This window comes from Lissotriton helveticus, chromosome 3_1 (assembly GCF_964261635.1).
Source record: "Lissotriton helveticus chromosome 3_1, aLisHel1.1, whole genome shotgun sequence".
Classification (NCBI taxonomy): Eukaryota; Metazoa; Chordata; class Amphibia; order Caudata; family Salamandridae; genus Lissotriton; species Lissotriton helveticus.
In genome coordinates, this window is record NC_136061.1 from 355,566,409 (window position 1) to 355,587,990 (window position 21,582).

Here is a 21,582-nt window from a genome sequence, read left to right on the forward strand (position 1 = left end):
GTGTCCTCCCATTTGCTGCTTTAACAAAACTGTCTTCCTATTGGCTGCTCTGGTTACTAAACTTAGTGAGGAGAAATTCGAAGAGTTCGGGCTGGTCCCTTTTGAAAACAAGAGACAATGGGATGACCTTTCACACAGTAGCAGCAGGAGACTGCCATTAGCTGAAAGGGGAGCCAATAGCCTATGGCAATGCTTCAGCACAGAACACAATACCATGGACCAGCTATTGTTAATATGCGGGAAGCCAGAGTCCATTCACGATAAATTAAAGTAATAGTTGGGAAAGAGAATACAAAACAAAATCCTCCAACCATCATTCACGCAGGCCTCATTCTGCTGCCGCTACCGACAGCAAACATAAGCCGTCAATACTCAAGGCCCCCAATTTCGTGAGTTACAATTTTATTTATTTAGTGTATTTTTTATAAAGCCCGGACATTACCCGAAGGTGTCAGAGCACTGTAAATCGGAAGTCAACGAGGCAAAAATGCACCCCTCCCCCCATGAATTTATGTTCAAAATACTTTCTCAAAGTCTCCCTCTGGCCTGCTTTCACATAGTGCATGTGCGTTTTAGTGGTGTAAGAGACAGACCCTTCACTGTCGAGTCATCGCACTGCACCAAGCATCCCCCCACACACCCCATCCCTAGGTGCGGTACTAGCCACTTGGGGAGGATTAATGATCCCATCCATGGCAGTGAAGTCTACAGCTGTGTGTGGGGGTGTAATACTGTATTACACCACCACACACAGCTGTAGACTTCACTGCCATGCTAATACACGGGGTGTTTAATGATGCCCATTGCATTCAATGGGCAAGTCCTGATGATTGTCACTGTAGTGAAAGGTCAGCCCGAATTACTCACAGGAAGTGCGGTAATTAGCACCCGGCATCGAAGTGAATGGAGTGGGAACTCTGTCCCTGCCTGTCGGTGCATTGCGGGAAGAGGGGGATGGGGGGGGTTAATCTGTCAGGTCATTAGAGGAAGTACTTCAGGGTGTGATGGGGGTTGGGGGTGATGCAATCACTCTGGCGTAAACGGATTGCCTTTCCGGGTGTCTCACGGCGAGTCAGTGTTAATGTTGTGAAGGGTTGGGGGTGCGGGCTGGCAGGTGCGCTACTCAAGTCAGGACGGCGGTTCCTGCGTAAAAAGCATTGTGACCCGATGGGTTAGCCATGGACATGCGAGGCAGTGCAAGAGTCAAAGTGTCGGCCCCAGTGCCACTGCGCTTGCTGCACTCTTGACAGCACCTTCTCCGGCTCACACCTCACTCGATTTGTCAGGGCTGGGCGCATGCGCAGGGACTTACCTTACTAAAGGGTTTCAGGACGAGGTGGGCGCAGGATCAGGATTCCCTAAAGATGTCCAGGGCGCGCGCACACGAAGATCAGTCACTGGGGTGGGGTGGGGTGAACAGACAGGGAGCGCAGAGAGGGCCCATCCTCACCCTTCCAGGCACTCTGCTCATGGCAACTCCCAACATGCCAATTCACATGTCATTCAAAAGAAAGAACAAGTGCGTTCCAAACAGCAAAATACAAATTGGGCGGCACACTATGCTAAACAGATTTTTGGCTTAGGTGTTTTTTATGCCACAACCTTAATTACATTGGCTACACCCCTTTGAGAGACCCCCTAGTTTTTTCATCCCACTTAAAGCCCTGCAAGGGAGACACTTGGAACCCAGCCTGCTTCAGCTTCTAGCGTGTGCTCTGTGGTGGTCTTAAACACTTTCATGTGTCACATCTTTATTCGTGCGGTTATTAAAAACCATTGGAATTACAGAACAAGTGTGTTCGTATTACCATGGCGACCAACTCCTGAGTCATGCTGCGAGCTACGCATGGGCACTAGTGATGACTTTAAGAACTAATCCCATCTCCCCACCACCCGCCCGAAAGTGCCGTACCTCGGATGTAGGCGCACTTGCTCTCGTCCAGCTAGCTGCATGATGACCCGCCCATAGTGCCTCCGGGACGGGGTGCTCGCGGGTGCCCGGGTCAGAGCGGTCAGTGGCCGGCGTTGGCTGTTCAGGGAGGGACTCCACGTGGATGCTGCTCCCAGCTCCTCTGTGCGAGCTCCCGTGCCCGTGTTCAGTAAAAATTAAAACTTCCTGCCAGAGGCCGTGATGTCGGGATGTGCAGCCGTGAGCGTGCACATCCCGAAACCGGAAGTTCGGGTGCGTCACGCCTGTCGTCGGGCGGGACTTCCGTCTTCTATGGGAAGCCCGCGCCCACGAAGTGGCTGGCCCAGAGAAGCAGTACTGATGCAGGGCTCCCATGCCTGAGGGAGAGCCCCACGTTGGCGGCAGAAGTCAGGAGTGGCAGCTGAGGCCGCTGATGCGGTGAGTGGGGTGAGGTGGGCGTGGTGGGTTGGGGGGCAATGCGTGTGCGTGTATGTGTGCGCTTGTGTGTATGTGTGTGTGTGTGCGCGTGTGTGGGCCTGCGTGTCTGTGTGTGTGTGTGTGTGCGTGTTTGTGTGTGTGTTCAAGGAAGGGGGGGGCTGGCTGTGTGTGTGTGTGTGCACCGTTAGTGCATGCTCTCCAAGCGAAAGCAGGGGCTGTGTGTGTATATGGAAGTGCGTCTGCGCAAGCGTGACTCTTTAGAAGCGAGTCCACAGACATCAATCGGCGCCTGCCCCAGTCTGTACCACTTGGCAGGCAAGACGAGCACAATAGATCTCGCTGGCGACAGCGCTTTCGCGCTGCATCACCAGCGAGACCTAAAAAGGACATATACGTAAGGGAAAAAGCAGGCAAGGGGAGAGATTCAGGGAAGGGGGGGTCGGAGCAGGGGAAGTAGACAGAGAATGGAGGAGGGGAGAGTGAGAGACACAGCATGGAAAGAGGAGAGGAGGGTGACGGGGACACAATCACTCATCTTGCATCTGACCTTCCTCCAAAGTGGGTGTACACACTCAATGAAGAGTGCTTCTTTTTCAAAAACCTGGAGAAATACAATACTCTCTGATCCCTGAAAAGTTATATTGCTTACCTGGGATGGTATTACACAAAGTGCCCCAGGGGTTAAATGGGTGTGCTGACCTGGTTTCTGTGCCTATTGGGCACTTTGGTATTCCAGAAGGGCCACAGATGCTTGAGCTGACCCTTATGTTGTATAGGACACCCTGGTGCACACATAACGCCAGCACGTTCTTCAGGGTGCGCTCCCTAATTTGCATTGGGGTGGCCCGATCGAATAAAGAGAAGACTTTGTCTGTGGACCTTCAGTGTACCGTAGACGGGGTTTGCAGAGTCAAAGAGGCTGTCAGAAGGTGCACTGACTGTGCAACACAAAAAGGTGCAGAATCAGTGTGCTTCCCTGAGGTCTTCCCTTGAATAAGGGGGCAAGCGGATCCCTTAGCCCCTCTAGTCATTCCCCTGCACGCAGGCGCAGTCCCACACAGCACACATCTGTAGGAGACTCTCTATCCCGGTTCAAACAGTCTTTATTTCTAATAGTTTTCTTTGGTTTATGCCTTTAACATGACTACTCTATTTTTCTTCCCTTATTTCAATAGTAGGGATGTAGGAGCCTTCTCAATTTGTTTTGTAAGCTTTTTCTTTGTCAAACTCTCCTACTAAATCTTCATTTTTGTATGGGGAGCAGATGACTTACTTTAGCATCGATCTACGGTCTTTGGAGGTTTAGTCTTTGTAGTATTGTCATTGGTGGTAGCGGCTTAGTTGAGTGATTGTTGGAGGTTAAACATATTCATTAAGGTGGTGAGCACGGTGTAGGATCTAGTGATGTCTGATGCCATTCATGTCATTACCACGATGAGGATGTAAATTTTACTCTCAATGATGTTAAGATCTGGGACAATCTTGAGATTCGATTGTGTCTGCATTGCTAGGGTTAATCGGTATGGAAGTCCGGAATTTGGAGGCCTAATATTGTTTTGAGGAAGCACTATGTGTGGGAGAATGAGGATGGATTAATGGTAGAGGAGTCCTGGTTTTGGAAGCACGGTCATGTATATCAGATATAAGTAAATGAGTAGGAGAATGTATTGTTGCTAGGTAACAATGAGCTGTGTTGCTCAAATCTGAGCACTGGAGTCAGGAGGGCGATTGTGTTCTTTGGAGCATTGGTGGAGTGTGTGAAGGAGAGGTTCCCTATTATAATAGTTTTCTTCATGTTAAGGAAAATCTGAAAATATGTGTCAAGAATTCTCAGATCACGATTTTGTCATAAGTGAGGTGGCTATTCCAAACTTAAATTTGGTGACAAGTTGAAATATAAATATTTGTCCTTTATCTAGAGATGCTTTGTAATATTTATTATTTTGGTTCTTAGGCAAAGTTTTTAAAAAATACTTTAGCTGATTGTTACTTGGCTTCAGTTATTATTGATTTGATTGTTTCTTGACTTTAAGACAAAGATCCCAAAAACAAATGAAAATTGTTAAAGTATCTGCACACGGATACAGTCATGTTGAAAGGTGACGATACCCATAGAGAGCTGATTTTGATCATCTAATCATGGACAGGAGTTACCTAGACGGAGTCTCAGAAATAAAGACTCTGCAGCAGAGCGGTACACAACATAGAAAACTAGGGCGTGGCCTTGGATCTGTGAAGACATTGACCGGCATCAGCAAATCATCAAAGCGTGTGAGTAAGAGGTTGATTCATAACAGAAGAGCTTCTTGTTGAACGTTGGCTTTTTACTGGGGCTCAGACCTCAAAATCATCAGTGCAGTTTGGTCAACAGTACCTCATGGTTCACCATCAGTGGACATGGGAATTTGAAAACTATCAAGGTATTCATGAAAGAATTTGAAAAGTGTGATGCAGGACTACACGTTTTTATCACATCATCAGATTCATGCTGGTAAACATTCGTATTTCCCTCTTCAAATTTCCAAGGTTGAACAAAAAGTGAAGAAAAAAGTATTCAAGGAAATATCGGAATTATCCCATTAAACGTAATTCAGTGCAGTCAACAGTGCTAGTACTGCTCAATTCAATGTGCGGGAGTACGGAGAGGTCATTAATGCCATTGATTTAAAAAAGACCGCTATGATTTAAAGGACTGTTGGCTAAGACAGCCAATATAGCCAGAAGAAGTCCAGTTCTGTCCATATGGTTCTCCTTTAACAAGCAGTGGGGTTTCTGTACAGTTGGAGCCATTTGACAATGGCCTATGGTGCACCCAGCGAGCATGAGGCTATCGTAGTACATCCCAATTAATCATGCATTTGATTGCCTGCCTGTCACCCCTAGCTCTTCATTCCAACACAAATGCACTGTGTGGGCTGCTTTGCAGGATGCACATCTACTGTGTGTAGAATGCCTTGCACATGGTACGGCTAAGCTGTGATCATGGTAGCCTGGGCATTCCTTTCCACTCTTACCGCCTTGCACTGCAAGCATGTCTGCTATCTTACTTTGAATTTATTTCTCTTTTGATCTGCTGTTAGTTTGTGCCACTTTGCTTAGTTTCCCAAAGGCCTTCATTGTTAGTTTTTGTCAGCGGCTCATGTGTTATCCAGTGCCCGATGGGATAGGTGATTTCAAATCCTCCAATTCAGTTGGCCTGTTATTTTGTGAAAATGCTTTTGTTCCTTTTCTACAAGCCTGTATGATTACCTTGTTTCACTTTCATGTGTTTTATCCGATCTTTGCTGTTAGGTATTGTCTCTTTCTCTTGCCTTCCAAGGACAAAATTGAGAAAATATTGTGTCTCTCACAACAACAAGGCACAAGAAAGGAGGTGCTAGGAAAGTTGGCATTCAGTGGGTTATATGTGAATAATGGTGCACCTACTATCACTTTCGATAGGATTGGACTTTGGGACACGTCTATAGATGTTATTGGGATTGAACAGTCACAGATCTGTGTATTCATCCTTCCTCATCAGTTGGACTATAATACAGGGTAATTTTGAAGCTTCTATCGCATTGCATTTGAGTAGTCGGCCTATAATAACACTGTGAAGAGATGGATTTAAAAATACCAAAACAACTGGTATTTGAAGCACTGTACAAACACACATTTTTATGACAGTTTGCATTTTTTATGTTCCACAATTAGTAATCGAATCTCGGCATGCTTATAGAGACACAAAATGGGCTGAAATGACCAAAAAAATGCTACTTTAAGAGCCAAGTCACAAAAGGTAAAATAACACGAGTATATCAACACATGTAAATTACTCTTACATTTTGTATTAAATATACTACTTTTGGATAGTCACCAAATCCAAGTGTAAATTTACTACAAAATGTAGATTTACAGGTGACCCATCCCCTGAAACCAGAGAGTGGAGCCAAATTTTCAAGTTTAAAGTAACTATTAGTACGTTTTCACACATAGGCAGAGGTCCGTCACCAGGAAAAAGATCTCCCTATGGTAAAGTGTAAGGACATTTTAAAAAGTTCAATAAACAAAAATAAATTAAAAATAATTGTATAGTACATTTTTATTTAAATTATTTTTATATTTATTTTAAATGTAAAGCAAAATAAAAAAATGTTGCAGCACAATTAACTTATTTTCAAGTAAAATTAAACAATTTAAATATCTTAAATTATAATTATTTTTTGAAGTTATAATTTAAAAATCCCCACCAAAAGTAAATGATTTATATAATGCAGAAAAAAATACTGAACATTACCTGGTAGGGTCAAGAGAACCTTGACCCTACTAGGTAGGTCGCTCCTCCCCCCCCCCCGCTGCAGCTCCACCAGTGCTCTTGCCGTCTGGTCTGTGCCCACTGACCACTGCTGTCTCACTCCCCTCTTGTGTCCCTTTGTGTTTTTTGTGCTCTTAGTTCCTTTTGCCTCTTACCATTTTGTGTACTTGTGTCCCTTTTGCCACTTTGCGTCCCATGTGCCGTTGTATCCGTTTCGCCTTCCCCGTGCCCATTCCCCTTCCCCGCAGTTCTCGCCGCTGCTGCCTCTGCGGCCCCGCCCCCAAGCCCATTCCTGCCACTGCCACCCGCCTCCAGCCTCCCAGCTGCTCCTCCCTCCCACCCACCTTCTAATGGCGGCTGCTGCGCGGCCGCGTGCAGCGGGCGCGCCTAAGGCAAGCCCGTCTGCGCCCATCCGTGCCTGGACCGCGCCAGCGTCAGAACCCCTGGACCCCGCAATCGCCACAACACCAGACTCCACTACGACGCCAGCAGCCTGCATGCACTCAACGCCGGTCGAAACCACACCAGATTCCAGGCCGCCCCGAAAAGGACCCACAGACTCTTCTCCTGCCACACCTGCAGCTTCACCTGCGACAGAACCACCAAACCTCCAAGGACTGGACCCAACCACCTCTGCTGCATACTTCTCAACACCCGCTCTGCACGCAAACACGCCGCCGAGCTCTGGGATCTGCTCCACACCTCCGCCCAAGACGTGGCCTCCCTGACCGAGACCTGGTGGAACGACTCCTCGGCGCCCGACATCGCCATAGCCATCCCGGACAGCTACAAGATCACCCGCAGGGATCGCGCCAACGGAATCGGAGGAGGAATAGCCATCGTCCACAAGTCCACCCTCAAGGTTGCCACCCACGTGGACGACACCCTCAACACCGCTGAACACCTGCACTTCCGGATCCACACCGACCCCAACACCACCCTCAGAGGAACACTCATCTACAGACCCCCTGGACCCCAGGCTCAGTTCAGCGACTCCATCGCCGACCTCGCCAGCACCCACGCACTCGCCTCCATGGACTACATCCTCCTCAGGGACCTGAATTTGCACCTCGAGAACAACAACAACGCCAAGTCCGCCACCCTGATCGACAACCTCGGCCTCAGACAACTCGTCACCACTCCCACCCACGCTGCCGGCCACACGCTGGACCCCGTCTTCTCCACAGGCCCCCAGGTCGCCTTCGACCACTCCACCGAACTCCACTGGACCGACCACTGCTGCATCCACTTCACCTTCAAGAAACCAACCACGCACCACCGCACCTAACAGCTGCCTTGCCGCTGCTGGAGCAAAGTCACAGAAGACCAGCTGATCACCACCCTCGCCCAGAACCCACCCACCAACCCCACCAACCCAGGTGCCGCAGCCCGCAACCTCAGACAGTGGATCGACAACTACGCCAACACCCTCGCCCCGCTCAAGAAACCCTCAAACAGCCACACCAGCAAGAGAGCCACCTGGTTCACTGACGAGCTACAGACCTCCAAACCGCATGCCGGAAACTGGAGAAGATATGGCTCCACAAACGCACACCGGACAACCACGCAGCCCACAAGGACACAACCCGCAGACATCACCACCTCATCAGACTAGCCAAGAGATCCTCCTTCAAAGACCGCTTGGATAACAACGCACACAACAGCAAAGAGCTCTTCAGCATCGTTAAGGAACTCTCCAACCCCAGCGCCAACAACATCCCGCCCTCACAAGAACTATGCGACTCACTAGCCACCTTCTTCCACCGCAAGATCGGCGACATCCACGACAGCTTCAACACCACGACCGCCCCGACTACGCCAGACCCCAACCCCCTGTGAACACCACCAGCGTCAACCGCCTGACCACCTGGTCCAACGTCAACAACGACGAGACATGCAAGGTCATGAACTGCATCCACTCAGGATCTCCGTCAGACCTGTGCCCACACCACGTATTCAACAAAGCTGACGCAGCCATTGCACCCCAACTATGGAAGGTCATCAACATCTCCTTTGAAACAGCGACATTCCCGGAAAGCTGGAAGCACGCCGAAATCAACGCCCTCCTAAGGAAGCCCAAAATGGACCCAAGGGACCTCAAGAACTTCCGGCCCATATCCCTGCTCTCGTTCCCGGCAAAGGTCATCGAGAAAATCGTCAACCTGCAATTGACCCACCACCTGGAAGACAACAACATCTTGGACCCATCCCAGTCCGGATTCAAACGTAACCACAGCACTGAGATGGCCCTCATCGCCGCCACAGACGACATCAGGCGCCAACTAGACAACAGCGAAACATCAGACCTCATCCTCCTGGACCTGTCAGCCGCCTTCGACGCGGTCTGCCATCGCACCCTAAAGACACGCCTCCTAGAAGCCGGGATCCAAGAGAAGGCCCTTGACTGGACCACGTCCTTCCTCTCCGGCAGAACCCAGAGCGTCCGACTCCCACCCTTCCGATCCGAAGCAACAGACATCATCTGTGGTGCCCCCCAGGGCTCATCCCTCAGCCCGACGCTGTTCAACATCTACATGGCCCACCTCGCACAAGTGGCCCGCCATCACGACCTCAACATCATCTCCTACGCCGACACCCAGCTCATCCTCTCCCTCACCAAGGACCCACACACCGCCAAAACCAACCTCCACGAGGGAATGAAAGCCGTCACTCACTGGATGAGGAGCAGCCGTCTGAAGCTGAACTCGGACAAGACGGAGATCCTCATCCTCGGACCCACCCCCTCAGCCTGGAACGACTCCTAGTGGCCGACCACACTGGGAACAGCTCCAACACCCACCAACCATGCACGCAACCTAGGATTCATCCTCGACTCCTCCCTCTCCATGTCTAAACAGGTCAACGCCGTCTCCTCCTCCTGCTACAACACCCTCCGCATGCTGAAGAACGGTGACACAGGCCCTCATCAGCAGCAGACTGGACTACGGCAACGCACTCTACGCAGGAATTCCAGCCACACACCTACCACAACTACAGCGCATCCAAAACGTCTCCGCCCGACTGATCGTCAACGTCCCCCGCCGCAGCCACATCACCTCCCACCTGAGAAACCTACACTGGCTCCCCGTCGACAAGAGGATCACCTTAAAGCTCCTCACCCACGCACACAAAGCACTCCACAACGCCGGACCAGCCTACCTGAACAGCAGACTCAGCTTCCACACCTCCACCCGCCAGCTCCGCTCCGCCAGCCTCGCCCTCGCAACCTTCCCCCGCATCCAACGAATGACCTCCGGTGGCAGATCCTTCTCCTACCTCGCCGCCAAGACCTGGAACACCCTCCCTACCCACATACCGCAGACCCAAGACCTACTCGCCTTCAGAATACTCCTCAAGACCAGGCTCTTCGAACAGTAGCAGCACCCCTCGACTCCCCTCCCCTCAGCGCCTTGAGACCCTCGCGGGTAAGTAGCGCGCTTTACAAGTTCTATGATTGATGATTGATTGATTGATATAACACTACCAACTCTTAAACTTTTTTAAAATTAGATTTCTTTCCTTAATTGCAGACCTATTTCCTTTAAAAAAAAATGGGGCACATTTAAAAAAAGAAATTACTTTATTGAAATGCAAAATGAAAAGCAGGGTTGAGTAAAAAGAAAAGGCAAATTAAACGGCGTAATTGGGCACATGTTATGTAATTATTTACACTTCTTAACACTGTATTGGCATTGGTTACACCTCATTAGTTCCAGTTTAACACTAAAATATAGCAATAAGCAACACAATGGTGTCCAGTTAAGCTTTACAAAGGGCATTCCACTACGCAGAAACATGTGACACTGCACTTTTAGTGACTTTTGTACTGTTTGAGCTAGAGACATTATATTTTTGTTTAAATCTTAACATTATGTAGCAGATGGTGGATTATGTGGCAAATGCAGTAAAACTTAAATTATGTGAAAAATGTTGACACCGCACAGTCACTTGATTCCAGCGGCCCTGGCAATAGGCATTTCCTAACAGTGTTGTCAAAGTTTATGTCAGTAACATCACATAGGGGCTGTATAATGGTTTCCCAGTAGGGTGTCAGATGAATGGAACACTTGATCATGTGCAGAAAATCTGCACCTCCCACCCTGCATCTTGGGCAACTATCCAGTCTTGGTGGGTATATTGTACTGATAGAGCGTCATGTTATTCTGAAAATTGTAGGGGTGCATAATAATCACCGATAGTCAGCACCCGCATATCTAAAGGATTGTATTAACTTGTAGTCATTAGAAATGTAGTATTAATGCAACGTATATTATTGCGAATAGAAATGTAGTCATTTCATTTATGAAGACTAATGTAGTGTTTGTTTGAAATGTACTTTAAATGATGCATAATGAATTAGTTTGCGTATAAAGTGATGCATTAGATTTAAATGTGCACCATATTAAAGTCTGCACATGTAGGTATGCTCATTCATTTAGAAAATGAAATGTAGGGGGATATCATCAACGATCAGCGATAAATATCGCAGAGCGCGCTTAGTGCGATTTTGTTTAACGCCGGCTATCACCGGATTTGATCTCCGAGATATCGCATTATTTACAGCGCTTATCTCCACGGCGATGAAAAATCCGGCGATAGCGGTGAAATGCAGGTTTATCGCTGTCAATCCAGCGATAAACCTGCATCGATAGGGGAATCCTTGGTGATAGGGAGATGTGGATTTAGCCGTACAATCCACCTACCTTGTAAAAGATACTCAAGTCAGGATTTTCACAGACGTAAAATACCGGCGATAACCGCGGTTTTTAATATCGCTATATGTGTCCTGGGCGGGCTTGTAAATACTGCGAAGGACAGATAGCGATATTGTTAATGTTGTTTTTCTAGGGTACGCCTACTATGCATCTCATTAGAGATGCGATGCAAGGCGTAAGGAAAACCGGTGCTAAGAGAAGGAAACACGCGCTAGAGTTTCCTTGCTAATACTGCGATGCCATTATCGCCGCTTTTCAGCCGAAAACGGCCGCTAAAGGGGCAATTATAGGCTTGATAATATGCCCCGTAATGTTTTTTATGTTTATGAATGTAATACTATTAATCCGTGATTTAGATGTGTAAAGGCCTAATCACATATACGTTTAGGAGAAGGACTGTTTGTGATTTCTTATGTTAGCTGAATTTTCGTAGGCCTGACATGTATTTTACTTGGGAAGGCTCACATTCGAAGGTATCCAGCAGATTTGTGTGCGTACGAGGCTATACTGTTCACATGGTTCTTGTTGCAGGTGCAAGGACACACGTCTCGTTAGATGGAATAACCCATTGTTTTAGGAGTTAGGATGGTAAGAGAAGCCGTCATGGGAGTGTACATGAATGCAGATATATATGATACTTTCGGCTGAAAAGGTGCCTGGGACCCACGGACATCCAAACCGTTGCTGGACGAAGTCAGAGTTTCGATGGAAAAGTACGAGAAGAAGATGTCTCTGAAGGGGCATGTCAAGGGTGTGTGCTACTGTTTTGGGATTTTGTATTAGGGACAGTGCCCCAAGGGAAGAGAGGCAGAACTAGAGAGAGCTAGAGAATGAGATAACGGGAGAAGGCAGGTTAGGAGAAGGAGCATCTTAAAACAAGCTCAAGTGAGTGTACTTCTGAGGAAGTCCTCACAACTGACACCTTTTCTCATCCCTTGCCTGGGAATGATGCTATGTAGGGATGTTACTTTAGTGATAGCGTGGGGACAGACTAATCAATTTTCCCTTTAGGTTAATGAATAATCGGATAGAAGTTGGAGCAGTTATCGCATGCCTGATGCTCTTGGAGTTAACTCTCATTTTTATTCTGAGTCGAATGAGACTCTTGTGCAGGATTATGTTCGTATCAGTGCCCATTTACTTTCTTAACCTCATGCTGAGGTGCTTGTATGTTCAGTTATTTTCGGCTTTGTAATAAATCCCTTAACCTTCGATTCGGAGTCTGTGGTCCTTTGTATCTACATGATTGAACTGCTTAAATTATGTGGTAAATTGAGTTGCTCCCCTTTACACTTCTTAGCAGGTAAAAATCGGAGGATTCTTAAGATTGGAAAAGGTAAGATAAAAGATTAGATAAGAATCCGGTGTTATCAGTATGCAGTCTCGCCGGTCAGGGATGTAGAACATAGAAATTGCTAACTTGAAGCTAGCATTTCATTAGACTCACTGTACAAGCTCTATGCCATTCCCTGTCTTCGAGTAGTGGTGTATGGTCTCCGTCCCACATTTGTCATGCTGGCAGCGTAACTATAGGTTTGTCTTGTTTCAGTGCCAAGTATGCCAGGATAATAGCCTACGAGGTGTCCCCAATTCTAGCAGCACCTGTATGTGAGTGGTATGGGGCTTGTGGGAAGCATGTAACATTTTGTTGGGACTAAAGGGGTTAATAAGAGTGTTGTGGTGCAGGAGCCCCACCAAAAATTGGGCTGGCGTTCAGATGCATTATTCATCTGACCAGGACCAGGACCGCCATTCGTGGTATGATAGTTCTGGGTAGGAAAAATAGACTGTGGCCCCTCTTCCCAGGAGAAAACTTGCTGCGTGTCAGGAGAATTGATTTGCAGAAAAAAGGCCTGTTTTCGAGAAGGTTTATACCAAACAGAAATAAAGCCAACTGGCCGCCATCATATGGGCACCAGCCTGCACTTCACTTTTGTCAGAAGTGCTTCTGCTACACCAGAAAGCACTTCCATTAAAGTAAGCCTTGCTGACATGGCAGGGGTCTCCGAGTATGATGAGTATGCCCGGAGAGTGCAGGCAAGAGCCTCTATCGACTCGGCCAGTGAACACGCCACACACAAAACTTTAAATGATCTAAGTTTTGTAGTTATCAAATGAAGCTATTACACCATGTATTGGTATTCTTTTCATAGCCTTAGAAGGGTGAACTGCTAAGTGGGCCTTACCTTGTGACCTGTGGATCACAGCAGATGTCATGCAGGCATCAACGTCTGGAGCCATTCCTTCTCAGATATCTGACACCATCTAATGATACTGCTTCACAGTCTCTTGGGAATGCTGCAGGCATTGGGACCAGGTGCCATAGCCAGGGGCGTAGCTTAGTCAGTAAGATTGAGGTGGGTATGAGCTTCAGATTTTCCAACTATCACGCTGGCACATAATGTTAAAATACACCATATGACAAGCATGGTGCATGAAAGGGGCTAAAGGGGCAGTGCAAAGGGAGATGAATGTGGATTGATAGGGGGGCTAATCTACACTAATACAAACATATTTTCTAAAACAAACCACATGTTTTTGGAGACTTTCAAAACAGACGGGGAGAGCGTGTGTGTGATTTTTTTGTGTGTGTGCTGTAAAAAATTAGGGGTGAAATCCGACAGATACCTCACCATACACGAGTGAAAGCACCTGTACCCAACTATTAACCAGAACATACATTTATTAGGGGGGTGGTGTGTGCGGTAGACTGTGTGAACTGTATGCAGAATATACTTTCATTTACAAGAAATCTATGCCCTACAGCCAGGGGCAGTCTTTCTTCCATCTCAATGGAGCCTGCCTGCCTGTGATTCCCAGAATCGCCAGAGGCTGAGCTCTCTCCGTTCAGGCTGCAAACTATAGATTGCTTTACCCATAAATGGGCATTTAGCGTTCTGTCGCTCTCTTAAGATCGACTTCTTCCCAGCACACTGATGATGTCATTAGCGGTGGTTCCCCTCTCAAGGGGCAACCCCAGAGGGGTATGCTCCATATTTAGAAATCCCAACTGCAGAATATATACAGAACACAACATCAAAACAGGAGTTAAATAGAAATGTAAACACGCATTATTAGAGTCTTAAAAATAGTTCGAATTTTTAGTAACTCTCAGTTTTGGCAGAGGAAAGAACCGTGGCACTGGACCAAACAGTTTTCCCGGGATCACAGAGTAGATCAAGTGAGCCAGCCAGAATTAGACGTATGGCCCGGCTAGACACCCTCCAATAACATAAACAGCGAGAACACATCTCCAGTCTGAGAATCCCACAGAGACATGCTCGCCCTAAACCAGCGAGACTGCAAAGACCACCACCGTCACCCCCTGCCATAGTAAGAAATAGAAGGCAAACCTAAAACACATTGACCTCGTGCACTGTCGTCTGGTCCGGGGCCCGGCCTGCATGGCGCCTCTGCAGGCCTTACTAACCTTTCTCCTCTCCGGCTCTCGTGGGGCAGCGGGTGAGTTCCCGGTTTGCTATTGGTCAGAGCTTCCCAGATGGTCACCTACAGAGGAAAATGGCGGAGAATAGGTGAGGAAAAAGGAACGATGACGTCACTCTGGAACGCGTGCTGGTGCGCAGCTGCACTTGGTGGCCTTTCACACCCTGGCTGCTTTTACGCGAGCACTGACAGAGCACAAAGGGTGTAGAATTTAGCTTTAACTTTTTGTCTGCAGTACTTAAACTTTATTGAGTTGCAATACCGTCCCCCCCCCCCCCCGCCACGTAACAATAAATATGTGGCTCACTGGCTGGGTGCTATTGACGTGAAGTGAATATATCTTTAGCTTAACCTGAACTAAGGATTTTTAGTTACCACAAAAGCAAACATTTTCACCTCACATTACTATACACACTAATGCATATAATAGCGGTGACCCCACTTATACCTGGAGCCCCTTCTTTTAACCCTAATTGAAAACAAATGTTAATACTTTATCGGATTTGTGGAGCAGCGTTCACACCAACCAAACTTGCTGCACATGGGGAAGATAGCAGCGCAGGGCCATATTTACAATCGCCAAGCACTACAGACACACCTTTGCACCATTTGCGATCTGTTTGGAGAAATAAATATATTTCTCCAACATTGTGCTTGTCTCAAAAAGGCATTATTTGTTTTACATTGAGCCCCTTCTAACATTTTTAGTAGACAGGGCTTTCTGACGGAATCTCACATATGCAATTTCCCTTGATGCAAAGTGGCGCAAAGTGCTATTACCCTAAAAAAAAAAGGTTACTTTACCACCCCACCAAAAAATGGTGTTGGAAAGTAAATACACAGCTCAGCACAGATTGCCCCAGGGCCTGTGAGTTTTCCCTTCCCTGTGACGACGCCAACAAAAATAAAAAGAACTTACCTGCAGCGCGCTGCATTGCCGGTCGTCTGCTCCGCTCCTCACTCCACTGCAGGCACAGGTTCCCAGCCTCCCTGCAGCCAATCCTGAAGCTGCTCTCATGCGTGAGAGCAGCTTCAGGATAGGTTGGAGCGCCAAGGATTTGTGCTCCCAGGGAGACTGGAAGCCTGTGCTTTGCTGTCTCCAACCCAAGCTTCAGTGCGCATGACGGTTTGGTCGGCCTGAGATGCCTGGCCAAACCGCCGTGCGCACTGATAGCAGTGCCCGGGCACTCTCCGTCGATGCCTATCATCCCCCTAGCCTCACCCCCAAGACTCGGCCTGGAAACAAAATAAACGATAATAAACCTGTTTTTATTATCGTTTTATTTTTTTATTTTATTAACGCTGGTGGCAGGGGGAGGGCGGTAACGTGCCTCCGCCATATGCGAGGTGCAACCACTGTGCCCCTCTTCTTACAATTGTAAGGTATTCTCTGGTGTGAAGTGGTAGGTACAGCTAGTGGCCAACTGCTGGATAAGGGCCTCAGGATGATGTGGCCGATTTACCTACGCGGTGCACCTGGTGGGAGGCCGAACCAAGTCCACAGGCACAATCTCACCTGCTGCGCGAGAGACAAATGGCAGGAGATCAAGGGATACCCGCGAGGCTCTTATTAAGTCATGTGTTATTCAGCTCATTCAGTAGAGCTGGCTGGAAACCAGGTAAGCCACAACCCTGTCGCAGCAGCAAAGAGATTTACCAGACTCTGCAGGACACCTACTGCTGACAGAGCCGAGCACCGCGCGCATGTGCCGTCTGTCCATGAAGTCATCACTTCTATGACAATAAACCTTGGCAAAGCTAGTAGATTGGGCGCTGGATACCATCCTTTTGGCTTTTTTAATACTTGTTTTGTTTTGTCAAGGTTTTTGCTTAACTTTACTGCTGGGGAAACTGTCTTCTCATTCTAAAAAAAATGGCTAAAATAAAAAAAACATTTATCTCAAAATGCATGCATTGCCATAGTTGTTCCTGGGGCCGAAACAAAAAGTACTTTGTGTGTGGATGTGCTCCTTGTGAAAGGTCATAATGTTGTCATCACAATGAAGTTAGCCAATGGCTAAAGTGGGGCTCACCCGCTGCCCCTTGCTGTATGCGGAAATGGACAGAAGAAAACTTTGAGTGACAAAATAACAGACCAATGGACTAAGTGCGCGAGCTGGAAGCCCATATGCATAAGTATATTATGCCAAATTTTAGAAAAATCAAAAAGACTTGGCTAATGCCTGACCTAACAAAAAGCTGTGCTTTTGTAATGGGCCAGTAGTGTATGATACAGTCATTGTATCACAGGGGGCGCGAGGGGGTAGGGAGAGAGGAAAAAGAGGGCTGGCATTGTGCCCCAGCTTCCCAGGGGCCTGCTCTCCTTCAGCATTATTTATTTATAGATTGTTAATTGCAACACGCCTAACGTCTTTTTTAATATCAGGTTGTGTGGTGACACCACTAGATGGTGCCAGAAGCTAATTTTTCTCTTTCTCTGAAGTAGTGTTTTTTTAACCCTTAGAAAGAGGTACTGCTTATCACACCTGACCAAATCAGAAGAACCTGCCTGAGGGCCCGCATTAAGTTTTGACCCATTAGCTTCTGACAAGCCTGGCTGTGGTCCAGAATTGCTAGAGCTCTGTGGATAGTTCAGTGCTGTAAAGGTGTTTGCGGTGTTGCTACAGACATGGACACACTTGCTATACTTCAGTCTGGGATGTTTCTACATTGGTGTAGCATTGCACAGTGGAGGTATAACGCGTTTCTAAAAGCCTATATTTTGTCTAACAAATAATATTGAGTATTAATGATTTATATGTTAGATCCAATATGCAAACGATGAATTATAATGTTTACAGTTTAATTGAGTTAAATATGAGATTTAGAAGTGTGTTTATTAACATGATTTAGTTATTCACATATACACGATTTATTTATACACATTTTGGTGAAACCTACATTTTGGATAAAATGAATGCTGCAGCATCAGTCATTCACTCCTGCATTTACCCCCTCCCATCAGATTCCCCCGCACATCTTGTCACCCCACAGGCTCTGCAAGAGTAAATACAGATGATGTTATGCTTTTCTAATTGTTATTAGTACAAGGCTTATTAGCGAAGCTTGATACATCCAAAGTCTCAACCACTGCAGTTCCGTTGCTCAGCTCAGTCTTATTAATTTGTGAATCACCAATGTTAAATGTTGCATATTTTACTCGAACATCTCTGGATGTCAGTGAACAGAAAAGCAAGTTACTTTCTTAGAAATTAGATAGTGCTAACGTATAATGTGAATTATTCTGATTTGCTAATGACGCGATATATGGTACCATGCCATACAAAATATGTGGTGTTAGCTAATTTTCTATGCAATACTTGTGTGTAAGAATCCCTTGATTTTAGGGGTGAGCCAGATTATTCCTTCAGACATTTCTGTTCTTTTAGGGTTGCTGTTCAACCTTTTTATGATTTTGCTGCTCATTTGAGACTTAGAAAAATGTCTGAATTTTGCATTTTGAGCCTTCATGGCATTTATGCTGTATCACTAGATTTTGATATTTCTGTAATAAAACATTTTGAACTTTTCTCCTGATCTAGAACTCAGTTATTGAGTGGCCCCAGTTACTTACTTTTGATACTCTGCTAAGTGATGTCTGAGAGGGTGACTTTATATGCAACTATTTTCCGTGGGAGAACCGTCTGAGGTAACATTTTAGGGTTTACAATTTTTTGGGTGTCCTAAAATATTAGGGTATGGGTTTTGCTCCCACAGAGGTTAGGAGAGAGGTCCATTGTGAGAGCTGACTGTGGGTGTCTTACGACAAGGAAAACTGCTTGGCACAGTTCAGGGTAGAGAAACATTGTGAGCCACACATGGCTTTTCAATGAACCTCAACTCTGATGGGCTGTGCTCCCTCTTTCACACAGCTCTGTCAATGTTTTTATTCGTATTGTCTATATGGTGACCTTTGCTTGATACATGTTGTCGATATATGATGGATATAACAAATTAAACGATTGCTTCATACAACGAATAAGTATTTATGAAGCGAGTCATTTTCATTTAAAATATTCAAGTGCATCCACAATATGAACTTTGGTAACACTCCGGGCCAAGATGGGTTCCCCATGGAGCATTATAAATACTTTCTGGCCCAATTGATGCCTCCTCTTCTTGGACTCTACCAAGAGGCTGTTGGCAAGGCACATTTGACCCCTGAGCTTGATTTAGCGATTATAGTGGATCTCCCTAAGCCGGGTCGGCCTTTGGATTATCAATTCTGAGGTGAAAATAGTGTGAAGGTGTTAGTGAACTGGTTGCTTATGATCCTCCTACAGCTGGTGCATCCAGATCAGTGTGGGTTTATGCCCCATAGGGCACTGTCTTTGCAGAGTCCATATGGCACTTCCTCTGCTTTCTCAACTGGGGATCTTACGGCCCTTCTTCTGCTCAACTTTGGCAAGACTTTCAAGTCGATGGGTTGGGCCTTCTTGGAGGAAGTGCTGTTCAAGGTGGGGTGGGGTACTTGATTACGCGCATTTGTGCAGTTGCTGTACTCTAACCCTAAGGCTCAAGTGCAGGTCAGTTGTACCTTATTTGCCCCATTATCGATTGGTCGGACGCACGCCAGCAATGCCCACCTATCACCACTTTTGTTCACTCTTACGATTGAGCCAATGACAGTGTGGATTCACTGTGATGCTCAGGTGTGGGACTTTGAATGGGAGGTGACGATGGAAGACCGCATAGCACTCTACGCGGATGATGTGCCTCTTCTTATTTCGCCCCCATTGCTCACGATTCCTCCGGTGTTGCAGATTCTTGGTCTTTATGGGGATGCTTTAGGGCTTATTGTCAACTGGCCCAAACTGGTTTTGGTTCCCCTGTGGGTGCTGAGATTTGAGCCAGCGGTTTGAAGTGTGCAGACTGAGATTTTGGTACCTGGGCATGTATGTGATTTTGAAGCCTGGTCTCACCATGAGCTTGAATGCCCACCTTTGTTCTCCTGCTTAACATCAGACCCCAGTTGGAGGGCGAAGCTACCTCTTACTATCTAGGGATGCACCACGTTGTTTAACATGATCACCCTCCCCTGTCTGGTTTATGTCTTAAAAAAGGATCCCTTGTGCTTGCCGCAGGTTTGGTAGCGACAGCTACAGGCCAAAATCCGGGCCTTCTTGTGGCATGATCAATCTTCCGATATAGAGTATAGGAAATGTATTCAACCCCCATGGGATGGGGCTAGGTATGGCGGATGTGTGTCTTTATTATTGGGTGGCCCAACTGCTGGTGGTCAACAAGGTGGCCAGGATGGGTCCAAGCAAAATGGAGGGGCTACTGCATAGCACTCCTATTCCATCTTCCCTTCCTGATCCCACCAGGGTGGTTCTTGAGACTAAGCGTATGGCACTGCGGTGGGTTGGACGGCACTGGAAGGTTATTCAGGTGACCCCCCATTTGGGTTGCTAGGTGGTTGCAGCAGACAACCTCCCTAGAAGGGTTTGATGGGTGTGACAAGATTGATATTTCCAGGGTGGGGGCCATATGGCAGGGTGAATACCTTAGGTTTAAAGTATTTTATTGGTGTAATACACATAAACAAACATACAAAGCGTATGAGGTGTAAGGTCACCGCAGCTAGGGCCATGTTCTCGACATTGCATCTACAAAAGGATAGTCCGGCTGCAGACCAGTCCGCAGCGAGGCTAAGAGCATGGAACGTTGCTAAATTAGGACAACTTTCACCTCCCAAACTCCCCCCCCCAACCCCAACTCCCGGATCCCCCTTCCCCTCCCTCCCCCCCCTTCGTCCAGTGCACAGGTCTGATCCCCGTCTTCCACCCCGGGCACCGCCAGCCAAAGAGATTAATCTTGTGTCTGTTCAAGTGGCCGGTTCTGCAGGTGCCGTGAGCCTCAGGAGGCGGAGGTACTTGGTCAGGTGAGTTCCCTGAATTCAGTGACCAACAGGGACTGAAACGGCTGCCAGAGATCTTCAAATTGCTCTATATCCCCGCCACTGTGAGCGACAGATTCTCCATGCCCAGGATATGCCACAGTCGATGGAGCCAGCCCGTGATAGAGGGAGGTGTAGTAGTGCGCCAGAGTTGCAAAATTTTTGGACCGCTGAACCTAGAGCTATGGCTATCTGTCTGCCTCTGCGGGATTTGAGTGGGTACATCAATCTGTTCGGGAGCCCCAATAGGATGTACGCTGGGAAGCGCTGCAATTCAGTGTCGAAATGGGAGTCCACCTCATCCAGTACTTCCTTCCAATAAGATGCCAGCAGTGGACAATCCCATAGAATGTGTGTCAGTGTGCCCACTTGCTTGCATCCCCTCCAACAATCGCTATCCTTACTCCGGTCCATTTCATGCACCCGTTCTGGCGTATAGTACCAGTAGGTAGAGACCTTTGTCAGTGTTTCAGTGAGTCCCATGTGGTAAGCCGAGTGTCGTGCCCTGTAATGTATCTGCTCCCATTCTTTATGGCTCAACGTCCTGCATAGCTCCCGTTCCCACCGCTCCCTCCCCGGAGTATAAAAATGAGAAGAAGGTGGTTGTAGTAGTTTATAGAGGTCCGTGATTAATTTCGCATCAGTCTTGCGCGTCATAAGCCACCTTTCATACGGGAGTAGCTGCCTGTCGGCCGCGTCCCGCACCTGTGGGTGTAATGCCCTGTGGCGAACCTGCATGTAGCGGAGTCTTTCAGACTCTGGGAACGAGTGTTCCTGTCGAAACTGCGGAAAGGAAATGACCCCCTCCGGGCCATTCAAATGGCATAGGGCCCGACACCCCGCCGCTCGCCAGTGGGTAAAGGCTCCCCTCTCCATCCCCGGA

At 47.4% G+C, this 21,582-nt stretch overlaps 1 protein-coding gene across 5 annotated transcripts in view; it reads right to left on the reverse strand.

Annotated features, from left to right (window-relative positions):
• ANKRD13B (ankyrin repeat domain 13B) overlaps positions 1-21,582 on the reverse strand; it is a 478,086-nt gene that overhangs the window by 41,302 nt on the left and 415,202 nt on the right. For 2 of the 5 annotated variants that reach the window (XM_078680036.1, XM_078680039.1), the window contains exon 14: positions 14,710-14,863. The exons of 1 other annotated variant lie outside the window; for it this stretch is intronic. In XM_078680036.1, the coding sequence (XP_078536162.1) occupies positions 14,710-14,863 (154 nt within the window). The remainder of the gene's footprint in view (positions 1-14,709; positions 14,864-21,582) is intronic. 2 more of the 5 variants (XM_078680038.1, XM_078680037.1) reach the window with 2 other exon arrangements.